Source organism: Cibotium barometz, chromosome 3 (genome assembly GCF_041138505.1).
Source record: "Cibotium barometz isolate CiBa-2024 chromosome 3, ASM4113850v1, whole genome shotgun sequence".
Taxonomy (NCBI): Eukaryota; Viridiplantae; Streptophyta; class Polypodiopsida; order Cyatheales; family Cibotiaceae; genus Cibotium; species Cibotium barometz.
Window position 1 is genome coordinate 18,627,085 of NC_141048.1, and position 12,828 is coordinate 18,639,912.

The 12,828-nt window shown below is 45.5% G+C and overlaps 1 protein-coding gene across 2 annotated transcripts in view; it reads right to left on the reverse strand.

Annotated features, from left to right (window-relative positions):
• LOC147639796 (FMN binding protein) overlaps window positions 1-12,828 on the reverse strand; it is a 101,107-nt gene that overhangs the window by 34,982 nt on the left and 53,297 nt on the right. For both annotated transcript variants that reach the window (XM_086774109.1, XM_086774100.1), the window contains 3 exons: window positions 10,159-10,245; window positions 9,335-9,433; window positions 3,619-3,714 (listed from right to left, as the gene is read on the reverse strand). In XM_086774109.1, the coding sequence (XP_086630235.1) occupies window positions 3,619-3,714; window positions 9,335-9,433; window positions 10,159-10,245 (282 nt within the window). The remainder of the gene's footprint in view (window positions 1-3,618; window positions 3,715-9,334; window positions 9,434-10,158; window positions 10,246-12,828) is intronic.

Here is a 12,828-nt window from a genome sequence, read left to right on the forward strand (position 1 = left end):
TCTCCGCCTCCCCGTGTAATGAAGTCGGCCACGTCATCAATGTATAACCCAAATAGCGTGGGGGAAAGTGGGCATCCTCGCTTCACACCAATGGTGCTAGCAATAGTCTCGGACATACCTCCTGGGCATCTGACTCACCCAAAAACCTACTCATATAATGCATAGATGCCCCATGTCATATCTGCTGGTATGCCAAGCGACTGACTGCAGACGCTGAAAGAGCCTCTCTCGTGGTACTGTGTCAAATGCCTTGCAGAAATCCACAAAGCAGCAATAGAGCTTTCTCTTCCTCACTTTGGCCTGATCAATCATACATCTCAAAGTGAATACATGGTCAGTGGTAGAGAAAGCTCTCTTGAAGCCTGCCTGCCCTGATGAGCATAAACCTGCTCACTCAGCATATAAGCTAAGCTCTTGCTCCAACACTGCACCATAGAGTTTGGCCAACACGTGGCCAACCATAACCGTCGTGTAGTTGCTCGGATCGAGCATATCCCTTGTTTTGTGGATCGGCACAATAGTGTGCATCGTCCACTCTGCAGGCAAACCCTCTGCTAGTGCCCTGTTAAAGAGGTGTGCAAGAAAAGGAGCCAAAGAATCTACTGCATATATGAGATGCTCACCCTGTAGGCCCATATGGTCGGCGGCCCGTCCATGCTGTAGGCGGCGGATAGCTTCCTTTACCATCGAGTGGGTAAAGAAGCTAGCTCTGGTAGGTCAAGGCTCCTGTGGCCGAGGTATAGGTGGCTGCTGTGGGGGGCGTGGTATAGGCCCTCCGCGTATGTGTGCCATGTCTATGGGTCTGCAATGGGTGTCGGTGTCCGGGGCTCTCTGAAGTGCCGCCATGAGATAGGGCTATCTCTACTCATGAAGAAATGGAAGATCTCTAGCTCCTGTATCTCTGCGAAGGCCCGCCTTTTGCGGCGAGTAAGTCTCCTCATCTCTCTCCTCGACTCCTGCTCTGTGATGGCTCCCAAGGCTCTTTGTATGCGGAGCCGTGAGTATAGGGCTCTGCACTCGTCATCATACCATCTGTTCTGGCGCATAGTCCCAGATCTCGCAGGCTCTCCTGAGTGGACACGATGTGGGAAGCTCTAAAATGCAGCCGTGTGTAGTAGGAGTGATGCTAGCTGGGCTGTAATGGTATCCATAGGTGCCAGGGGATCCATGAGTAGGAGCCCATCCTCTACTCTGCCAGTGTATATGTCTGCCATGTCATGTGTGAAGGTGTCGGTATGTGGGGGGCAGGTGATACTGGTGATTCGGCTAGTGAAAATGCCAAGTATGTATGATCTGCCCCAATAGGACGAGGTGGGATGGAGAATGAGGTGACAAGCTGTGATGCCTCCAAAGACCCCATAATGTAGTCCACCATCGTGCCTCTGGTCCATGTATGACCCCCATGTGGGAAGCATGTCAACCCTCCTGATCCCGGCCACTGTAGCATCCCGTTAAAATAACGAGACGATGCCTGGCTCCCAACTCTAGTAAGTGGTCCCCATAATGTCCTCTGTCTGGTCCAGTGTCCTTTGATGCCCGACTAGCCCCTATCTCCTCTGGATCCACAGGGTGGAGGATCTCCATGTCATCATAGTCATACACCTCACATTGTCTGCTCTGTGTGTGGGCATTGAAGTCACCCGTAAGAAATACTTCCCCTAGTGTAGAATAATGCATAATCTCCTCTAACAGACAAGTGTATGGCGAGGCTCCTGTCTCCTCCTCCTGTGGCATGTCCTCTGTAATAACATAGGAGGATCCTTATGGAGGAAAGTAACATAGGGCTATGTATATAACCCTGTCGTGTGACAGCAGCTGTAAGCTGATCCACATGTATCTGGCCTCTGGATCCTGTGCTACCACTCTCAGTCTCCCCTATAGCTCCCGTCTGAATAGAACTGCTACTCCCCCCGACCCTCTCGAGGTACCCTGGCGTGTAGTCCTCCGGTATGCGGACTCCCACTGGAATCCCTCTACTCGAGGTAGCCCTCTCTCTGGGCTCTGATGTGTCTCTGTCAGAAGTATGATGTCTCTCCCCACCATAACATGCTCCAGTCGTCTAGGCTGCACCCATAGTGAACCATTACAGTTCCATACTGCCATGTGTATCTCTGTCAGTGGCTTGGTCTGTGTCCCATAGGCCCCAAACTGCTAATCCATGGGCCGGCCATCAATGATGACCCGACCATCTCGATAGAAGGCCTTCTTGCCTTCTCTCCTCGCGTGTAAGACTTGTGGCATGCAAGCTCTCCTATGCTCTAGCTGCATCCTCGTGAGATCATCATCCAAGAAAATAGGAGCTCCCTCTAAGCCTCGTAGTATGACCCTCTTCCTCATGAAGGTGACCCTCTCCGTCTCTCCTGCAAACTATAGGATGAGGGCTCGCCTGCGTGTTGATTCTTTCCCAGCTCTCCATGCTTTGGTGAAGGGGAGAGGGTCCTCTTCCTTGTAGCCTAGCTTCATGCACAGAAGCTGTCCATCTTTCTCGGGAGTGGAGTTGGGTGTCTCGGCTACACCTGTGACTCCGATGTTGAGGCGACGGGCATGCCTCATCTTCTCCTCCTCAATGGTGGTGTGAATGATTTGAGAGAGAGAGAGAGAGAGAGAGAGAGAGAGTTGATTAATGATGGGGGAAATGGATTAAGCATTCAGCTTGGATTAACACTCGCATACACACAAAGTGTTTGATTAGCACTAAGCATAATGAGATTAACCATAATGGATGAGACTAAGCACAATGATTAACTCATAAAGACGAGAGCATAGTTTCCACCAAGGATCACACTAGATTATATTAACCAAAAGAGGTTACATCACAAATTACTCTCTACACACACAAGAATGACTGAGAGCTAACTGAGTTTTTAGGCCTCCATGAGCTAGGCGCCTAGTTCCACTTTCCTCTCCACCTTTCCTAAATCTACTCCACCTCTCCTACACAATAGGGAGGTGCCTTGATCAGTGGAGATTCATGCCAACAGAGTGCCACCAGCCCCTGATGTGTAACCATTCTAGCGTAATGCTTGAACCTTAGACCAAGACATTTATCTAATAATCCACTAAGGATTAATGTGACCTTACACCATAAGGTATGGATAAAAATCACCTAAACTAACAGATCCCATGTGCATAATTTAATTTTTAAATAAACCACTTCCATGAGATTCTCTAAGAACATTTTTAAAAATCAGCCAGAGGGATTCCTGAAGAGAGAATATCAGAAACTGATTTGCACAAAAATAGTAACCAGAAAATTCCCTTGTATTCTACATTTTAATTTATGGTAGACTTATACAATGAAGTAATATAATGTGTTCACCATGGTTATCATGCTATGAACTGCTTAAATATTGTTTGACTGGATGCAAGACTCCTCACCATGGTTATCATGCTATGAACTACTTAAATGTTGTTTGACTCGATGCAAGACTCCTCACCATGCAGTTAGGGGGGGATAATGTTACAAGACTTATAAACATATTGGACATGAATGCAGAAGTATAAGGTGTAATAATCACAAAAAAATTTGTATGGCATGTACAAATCAAAAGCGCATGGAGTAAGGGTGATGAATCAAGAAACTGTGGAAGAAAAAGAGTATGGATCATGGAAGCACACCTCTACGGCTTCACCGATGTATGTGACAAGGGCATCACTTCTATCTAGTTTATCCTTCATGATCAGCAAGCAGCACTTTGGAGCTCTTTCCAAGTCCTTTGAAAGCACCCAAACACAAAAGTGAAGATTTATTTGAAATGTTCCTAATTATAAAAACCAAAATGGACAAGATACCATCAATCAGTTCTACTTAACTATCATTGGGTATGTTTGTCCAGTTCAAAAGTAGTTACCAAGCAGGCAGCCTTAGGTGGTCGGTATTTATTGGCAAAGATTTGGATATCAATTATTATGATCATGTTAATGATGTTTATAAAACATACTCTTTCGCACACAAGTTTTCTGAAGAAATTATGCACTGAAAAATGTTGAGACTCGTTCACACAACTTGAAAAATATTAAGACTCACTCACACAACTTGAAAAATTGAAGTGCATAAAAGAAAAGTATGACACAAAGGCAAAACACCCACCAATGGACGAGCAGGGCTCAATGGGTCAACAGGACCCATTAGTGTTCAGTGAACTGCACAAAAATTTAGGGGGTCCCAACAGGGACAGGTGCATAGTTAGAAAACCTAGAGGGCTTCAAAGTTCAGCCAGTGATTGAGGTGGAAAATGTGAAGAGGTAAGGCCTAGGGGAATCCCAAGACATTGATTTATGAATATTAGATTTTGGGCCTTACACCTTAATTCATAAATTGATGCCCCATAGGCCATCCCTCTTCACATTGGCCACCTCAAACACTTGCCTAAGCCCTCTGGATTCCCTAAATACACACTCGTCCCTAAGGGACACCCGGAAAAACAAAAAAATGGACCCCATGATACCCATGTACATTAGGATTTTATTTCCCATGTGGGCAAAGGCGCTAAGCCCTTTCCTTCTGCAAATTAAGAGATAACCTTAGGGTTTTCCTCTCAGCCACAAAATTTGATGCTTGTTGATTGTTGATGCCGTCAAGCAGACAAGTGCCGCCGTTGTTGCAGCTTGCCTAGTTGGGAAGAGCCACCACTGTTGTTGTTATACCAGCCTTTCCACCTGCTGGCACTAAGCCAAAGATATTGTTTGTGCTTAGTCAAGAACCTGCAAACTGCCACACATGCTGCTGATTTCACCAAGGTTGTTCTGCTTCAGGAGCTGCTTTGAGCTGTGGAGTTTTGTTGGAAGCTCTGCTGCTGCCTCTGAGATGCACCTTCCTAGGAGAAGCTCGAGATGATGTTACTGCATATTGTTGTAAGCTGCGCTGCACTGAGGTCCCCTGTTGTAACAACTTTTCTCTCCATCTTGGCTACTTTACATAGGCTCCAGTAATGCTGGCTAGCTCACTCATTTGGCGTGCTGTGAGAGCTTCTCAAGAAAAAACCACTAGTGGAGTTGCTCATAAGGCTCTATGGAGGGCAAGCTCTTCTTTGCTTGCTGCACGCCACCATCTCTACCACAAGTTATTAGTTTTTGAGAGAATCTTCATCTACTCGGATTACTGACTTGGCTGCTCAAAAACAGGAAGAGGATTTTTAATGCCACCTTGGAGTAGATGAAGTGATGCTTGTACTCTCTCTCTCTCTCTCCTATTCTCGTTGGTAACCAAGGAAAACAGAAGCTCACAAAGCCTAAATTCCTATGTGGCAAGAAAATAGAAACCCTAATCAAATTACCCCCTAACTAATACTTGCAAGAAGATCCACCATAGCACTGATACCAAGTTGAAAATCAACATTGGATCAAGCTCATGGTGGATCAAGCTCATGGTGGATCAAAGCATACTAAAAACATCAAATAGCATAATCGTTGTGCTTTACAAGTACATACTTTATAGCTCTCATGGAGCTCCAAAATCACAAGTTATGTGCACCCTTGTGCCATCCGTGTGTCAATAAATGCCCACACTCCATGTGCCTCCTTGTGCTTTCCATGTGTTACCTTTCTAACCACCGACTTGGATTACACCTCCAAACCATACTATCTGTGGTCCGAAGGGATGAGGAAGCTAGATACATGTGGTTGAGACTCCCTAGGGAGAATGCGAGGGTGGTCTACATAGTAGGGTGCTATTTTTCTCCAGAAACTTCGAGGTTTGCTCCTACAGATGGCCAATCACCATACTTAGCATTGAACACAGAGATCCTGAATTTTGCAACTCCACGGGGAGGTACTACTCGTGCGGGACTTTAATGCCAAGACAGGGAATGCACATGTCAGTCTCTTTGACTTTGAGCGGGACCACATCATCTTACAGGACTTGGACACAGAGGAGATGGGGTATCAGAGGTGTTCTATGGATGACGGGGACATCAAAGCTTATGGGAGATTCTTTTTGGAGTTGGGGGCAGCACATGGCCTCATCATTTACAATGGTCTCACTAATTGGCCATCCTCCAGGGCAATGACTTGCTTTCCACACAAAGGCGGATCGCGTACCATTGATTATTCACTGGACACACTAGGTTTGATACCAGATATCCTCACCTTTCACATCCCAATTCCCACCCAAACCCTTGGGGGCTGATCATGTTTGCCTAACCTTTTCCATAGCCGGCTCCTTCCCAAAGAAGCCCTACCCTAAACCCATCAGCTACTATACCAAATCCCATTTTGATCATGATAGAGATGTGGTTTATGGCTCCCCAACCTTTACTATCGCTCTCAAATGTAGACCTCTCAGCCCCCTTATCCCACATCACCTCACAACTTACAGATATGCTCCAGGAAACAGCACAGATCTCCTTCCCAACCATCCACCACTCCACATCTAAGCCACCATCAGGTTCTTTGCCCCACCACAGCTGGTATGACGAAGAGTGCAAGGCAGCCCGTAGGGACTTCTGAGAACAGCAAAACATGGGACAGAATGCAGAGAAGCAAGCCCACTGGATGTCACAACGCCTCACGCGGCATAAGAAGAGGAGGTTTCTCATTGAGAATGAGGAAACACTTTACCATAGTCTTTTGAGATCCAATAGCAAGCTGGGATGGGATGTTTTGAGGGAGCATAGGCTGCCTACACCCATTGAAGGCCTCATGATATAGCAGCAGCACACACAAAAGCTTTACCACAACCCAAACCCCATTTTTATTGCCACCCCACAGCCTTCCCGCCCCATCTCACCTAGCCTCTTCATACCTCAAAATGTAGCCAAGGCCATACATCAGCTCCAAACTAGAAATCTAGGGACAAATGACGATCTTGTAGCGGAGCACGTCATACACGCATGTGATACACCTGCCCCTTTGTTGGCTGAGATCTTTAACCATGCCCTTTGTGAAGATTTCCCCCCATCTTGGACAGCCAACACCATCATCCTGATTAACAAAGTTGGAGAACCCCTAGACCCAAACAACTACCACACTATCATGATTGGCTACGTGATGGCCAAACTTTACAGAACAGTCCTAGTAGCTGAGGTGGGTTCTTTCGCCAATAGGCATGGCATGAGAGCAAGAGGGCAGGCTGGTTTTTGGAGGTCTTATTCCACTCTGGATCACATTTTCACACTAAGAACCATGATCAAGGAGGCCAAGGCGAGAAACAGCAGGATTTAATGTTGCTTTGTGGACTTCCGCAAAGCCTTTGACACAGTCCCCTGCACTCGCATCTTTCACCGATTACAGGAGTTGGGATTTCCAGAGCAGACCATCTGGGGAGTGATAGCATTATATGATCACAAGCAACATTGGGGTGAAGCAAGGATGCCCTTTGTCGCCAACTTTGTTTGGCATATACATAGATGAGATTTCAGAGTTTACTGACAGACTGGGAGGGGCTGGGGCTATACTTGGGAGACATGTTGGTGCCTATCCTACTCTATTCAGATGACATTGTGCTGATGTCTGGCTCCAAAGAGAGGCTGCAGAAGCACCTGGCATTGCAAGCTTTTTGTGAACAGCGGGACCTCACCATTACCCTTGGAAAAACCAAGGTCATAGTCTTCAATACTTCACCAGCGGGACTGAAAGACATGAGATTCACATATATAGGGGAGACAATGGAGATTTTGCACTCTTATGTATATCTGGGGGTCACTTTCACGGGGCCACGTTACCAGATGAGACCAGCAGCATGTGGCAAGATTTCTAGGGGATATGCAGCTGTTGTGAGACTTGACATGTCAAATGGGACTTCTATCTCCTATAGATGGTGTAGGAGGCGGGTTCGGGCTACAATATCAAAAGCTTAGCAAAAATCCACAAGGCAACAGTAAATCTTCTGATGTCGTGCTCTGCCCTCCTCAATGATGGCACGGAGGGTGAAGATGTGATCAAGGGTAGAGAAGCTTCTCCGAAAGCATGCATGTCCTGAGGCTTTGCATCCATGTTTCTGTGCAAATGGACTGAGCTCCACCTTTAGCACCAATCCATACGAGTTTGGCCAATGTGTGGCCAATCATGATCCTCCTGTAGTCATTAGGATCAAGTGGATCTCCAGCTTTGAGGATGGGGATGATGGTGTTAGTGGACCAAGATGGTGGAAATCCTTCAAAGAGGAACATGTAGGCTAGTAGGGGTGCTAGGGTATTATCGGCATGTGTACGTAGTCTACATATGGCCTTGAGGACCATACCCTTTGTGAAGAAGGTGGAGGTGGCAGGGCAAGGATTGAGAGGTGGGGGGCGAGGTGGCTGATGGGGATATGACAAAGGAAGCATGCATAGGAGTGCCATGTGTCCAAGCATGTGATAAGCGTGGAGGGGCAATGTTCTCTGAGTTTCCTCCAAGCCTCTTTGTAGTTCGGCCCTAAAAAGGGTCAGTATAATAAGAGTGGAACTCCCGTTTCTTGCGTTGGGTGAGGCGCTAAGAAATCCGTTGCGCTTGATTTGCCCATTGCGTATCTCATGCTTGAGACGGGAGCGTGTGGCTCGACATTCGTCATCATACCAACACTTCTGAGGCATAGAACCGCACGGTGGCTTGGCGGTAGATCGTCGCGTGCGGATGAAAAAAGTGGTGGCAGATGTGTGGAGAATGCTGGTGAGTTGTGATGTGAAGGCGGGTAGGGGATCAAAAGGATCCACATCCTAGAGGTGGCAGTAGATGTGGTCAGAGTAAACAAGGTCAAGCTCGTGATCAAAATGGACTTCGGTGTAATTTCACATGGGGGGTTATGGCAGGAGCACGGGTGGTGTGCAAGTAAGAGTGAAAGAGAGGTAGGCATGGTTGGCTTCAACTGGGGCCGGGGGAGGGGGGGGGAGATGGGGAAGTCAAGGAGAAAGTGTGACAAAGCCGGAGATCCCATCAAGTAGTCCACGGTGCTTGTACCTCCTGAGGACGGGAAGGAGGTGAGGCCGTCGGAGGAGAAGAGGCTGCACAACCCCCACATAAGAGGGAGAGGGGGGGTTGTGACATTGTGGATTGACTCTCTCCTCCCCAATGAGTCATCATCACAAATCACCATATTTTTTCCTACCAATCCTTCAAAAATCACAAATTACATTCGCAATGTCCTCATGATCGGGCATCCTCATAATGATAAGGTAAGGTATGGGGGGGAAAGAATTAACAAACGTGTAAGCAACCAATTACTTATTTTTTGAAGCTTGTTGTTTCCTTATAGTCAAAAAAAATTTTGGCTTGTTCAAAGCAAAAGCTAACGCTAAGGCCTTCCATAGCAGCCTGCAGGCCAAAAACAAATATAAACAATTTGAAACTAGCAACATGGACACCTTAATAATCCTTCAAGGATTTTGAAAAGACATTTCACATGTTAAGAACATCAAACCTTTCTATGTGGTGCCAAAGTGCTGACTGCAGTAATTAAGCTCCCATCCTCATCCGCTGCAATATCAAGAAATGATACGAATGGGAAGCCCTCGTACCTCTGTTGTCAATATTTGAATTTAGATTCAACAAAGAGCTTTCTAGTATGCACAAGCACAAGTTAACGCCCAATGCCCATGCATTCCCATTGAACTTGAACATAAATGTCTTGGTCCACATGGCCAGCCTATACTTTGAGTACTCTGTAGGACCACAATCTTGAGATGTGAAGGAGAGTTTCTCACTCTACTGAAATAATTAGCTAACAAAATTTTGAAATTTCATAAAATAGATAAAGTTATGAATCAAGCAAGAAGACTTTACATCATAGATCCAAGTCATAAAAAGTCACAGACATAGGGGGCTGGGATCTAGCCTGTCGGGTTGACATACCCAAAAAATCTCTCAAAAAAAAATGTCACATTGTCATACGCATGAATTTTTTTAAAGCATACGGGCCTTTGTGAACGTGCATATGTATGCACGTTGGTACGTATTCTCCATCTACCTCTACATGTTTTGTGTATGTGTGTGTGTGTACCTGAATGCGAATATGTCTGCAAGTCTCTATATGCCTGAGTGGAATATATGTGCACACATGTAAGTATATGCCTGAGTGCACACATGTAAGTACACATGCTTGCATGCATGTATGCATGTTTCTTACCTCTTTTAGAATAATTACAAGCATACCTCCAAGTAAGAAATCTTACAAGTCCTAATTATCCAACAAAAAAGGAAGACTAGACAAGTTTGCCATATATAAAAAGACTTTGAGAGATTCACCTGTGAAATGGTGGACAAAAAAGCACTTAAACTTTTATCTACAAGAGTACGTGACTCTTCAATAGCTGAAAGCCTAGATGCTGCTTTCTGCAATCCACAAACCGGAGGCACCAGTTCACAAATGCAAATGAAATAAATATTCTTGAAAGAATGACTTTAAATACGAGTTGAAATGGCTCCAAATGTTTCAGAACAACCAGCAAAGCCAAAAACACACGAAAGAAGAAAACATTTTGAACCACTCCTTTGTTTAACAAGTGAAAATTTTGCCATATGCTTGCCTTGATTTTTTGTTGGAGGAAAATAAAATTTCATTTATATAAATAAGCATTAGGAATGATTTAAAGACTAATTAAATAGAATGAAATTAATCAAATAATTTTGAAATAAAATGTAAAATTCATAAACAAATATTGAGAGAGAGAGAGAGAGAGAGAGAGAGAGAGAGAGAGAAATGAAATGAAATGTTATATTAACGTCTTCAAAAGGCCATAATGACCTATGAGACCAAAAAGTTACATCATGGTGGATCTGATACAATGTCTGGATAAAAACCAGAAAATGAAAAATAAAGATGATACTACTGGCACCTAGAAAATGAAACTGGAACTGCAAGGTAAACAGAAACCCTTATAGGGTGTGAATATAGTGAGGAGGGGGGTACGCTATGGAGGTGAGTGGAGTACAGTGAGGGGATACAATATCATATGGGACGGGGGGGTACACTATGGAGGTGCCTCCATCTCATAATATGTGCCGCATCGGACACTGGCGGATCTCCTCAATATCCTCTGTGGTGAGCACCCTGACTGGGTGTCCCGCATGTCTCGCAAGAATAATCCGAATCCGCCGCTGCAACCTCCGTCTATGCTGGGATGCCCTCCTCCGTAGTCGTGGGCGTCTGGACCACCCAAGCTCAATCGCACGATCAATCAGTGTACCGCTGGTGTGGGCGGTATCCATGTCCTGCTGCTACTGTGGTCCATCTAGCGCAGTGATGGCTGGACTAAAAAAGTCTGTAATGTGCCTCTGAGTCTGGCTCTCTGTGCGCCTAAGCAGGCTATCTCTATATCTCCACAACTCAAGCAAGAACAATCCCAAACACCTCTGGTCCTGGTACCCCATGACTCTGGAAAGTGGTCCAAAACCCTCTCTGAATAAACAGTGGAAACGACCACGTATCTCATAGTATGCAGTACAATGGCATATATAATGCAGCTCTGTCTCTGGCTCCCCATGGCATACTCGGCATATCCTAGCCTCAGCTGGTATACCTCTATATCGGCCAATCTCAATCTCAAGCTGGTGTGAGGATGTGCGAATCTGACCAATAGCACATCGTACTGCATGAGACAAGTGTACATCCATGTAACTGGGTCTGATCACAAAACCATCTGCTGTGAGCTGAAGAAAATGCTCTCTGTAGAAAGCCATCTTCGTGCCCAGCTCCTCAGTCGGCTGTATCCATGTCCTCCTAATGTCCAACTGAACTAAATCCTGACGGATGAGTCTGGTAATCTCTGTCCGTGTGAGAGTGAGAGAGGGTGCATCCAGAGAATACTGGAAGGGAGGCAATCTGTCCATGCTAAAACCATGTACCTGGAACCAAGATGTCATCTGTCCATACCAACAAGCCGTGTCTCCCTGTAAAGCTAACTGTCGGGAGGACTCAAGGGCAAGGCGTGCATATCTGTCTCGGGGGAGATCCCACAAGCCATGTAATGCCTTTGTAAACCTTTCTCTCAACCATATGTATCAATATTTTTTTATTTTAATATTATTTAGTTGTAAATTACTTGGTGATAGCAAAGCTTGCAATGTATGATATAGATAGTTTTCAAAATATGTTTCTAATGTCAGCATCAAGGACAGTGCAACATTTTACCATTTTACTTTGAACTCTAAATAACTAGGTGATTTGAGGGCCAGTGTGAAGGCACCACATTTTCCATTTTATCGGTAGCTCATCATGGGAAAAATGTATTTATCTATGGTTCACATTAATCAAACTCTCTCTTCTTCTCTCACTTCATTTTCATTTCACTTTTTTAGAAAGCTTGAGCTCAAGATCTACGTAGGCACCCACGAATAATCTCATGAGGTACCACGGCCTTGGCTCTAATCATCCTAGCAATCATAGATACCAAAGGCCTCTCCATACCTCTCCATCCGCCTGCGCTGTGATGGCCCACTGAAGGTCCCCATATCTGCACTCCATAAAGCATAGCTGATGTCACTAGAGTGTCAAAAAGCCAAAGTTACGTTCGAGGTTCCTGAAACTGAACCTGCGAACACATCCTCTCCAAACCACCTAGGGCTGCATGTGCTCTAGTCAATCTAGTCTCTACTGCTCTCCTCATCGAAAACACTGGCCCACTGAATACTACCCCAAGATATGTATATGCATCTGTATACTCCACAATCTCCTGCCCATATGTAAATGTGGGAGCTGATCGCCTAACCCACTGTGGCGTGGTGTTAAACACCATAACCTTGGTTTTGCCAAGGTTGACAGACAATCCACTATCATGTGCAAACTCATGTAAAGCATCCAGATGACGCTGCATACCCTCAGGGGAGTCAGAGATCAACACAATATCATCAGCATATAACAATAGTGGGATCCATGTTCCTGCTAGTTGGGCTCCTCTGTCCCCCAATCTCTCAATG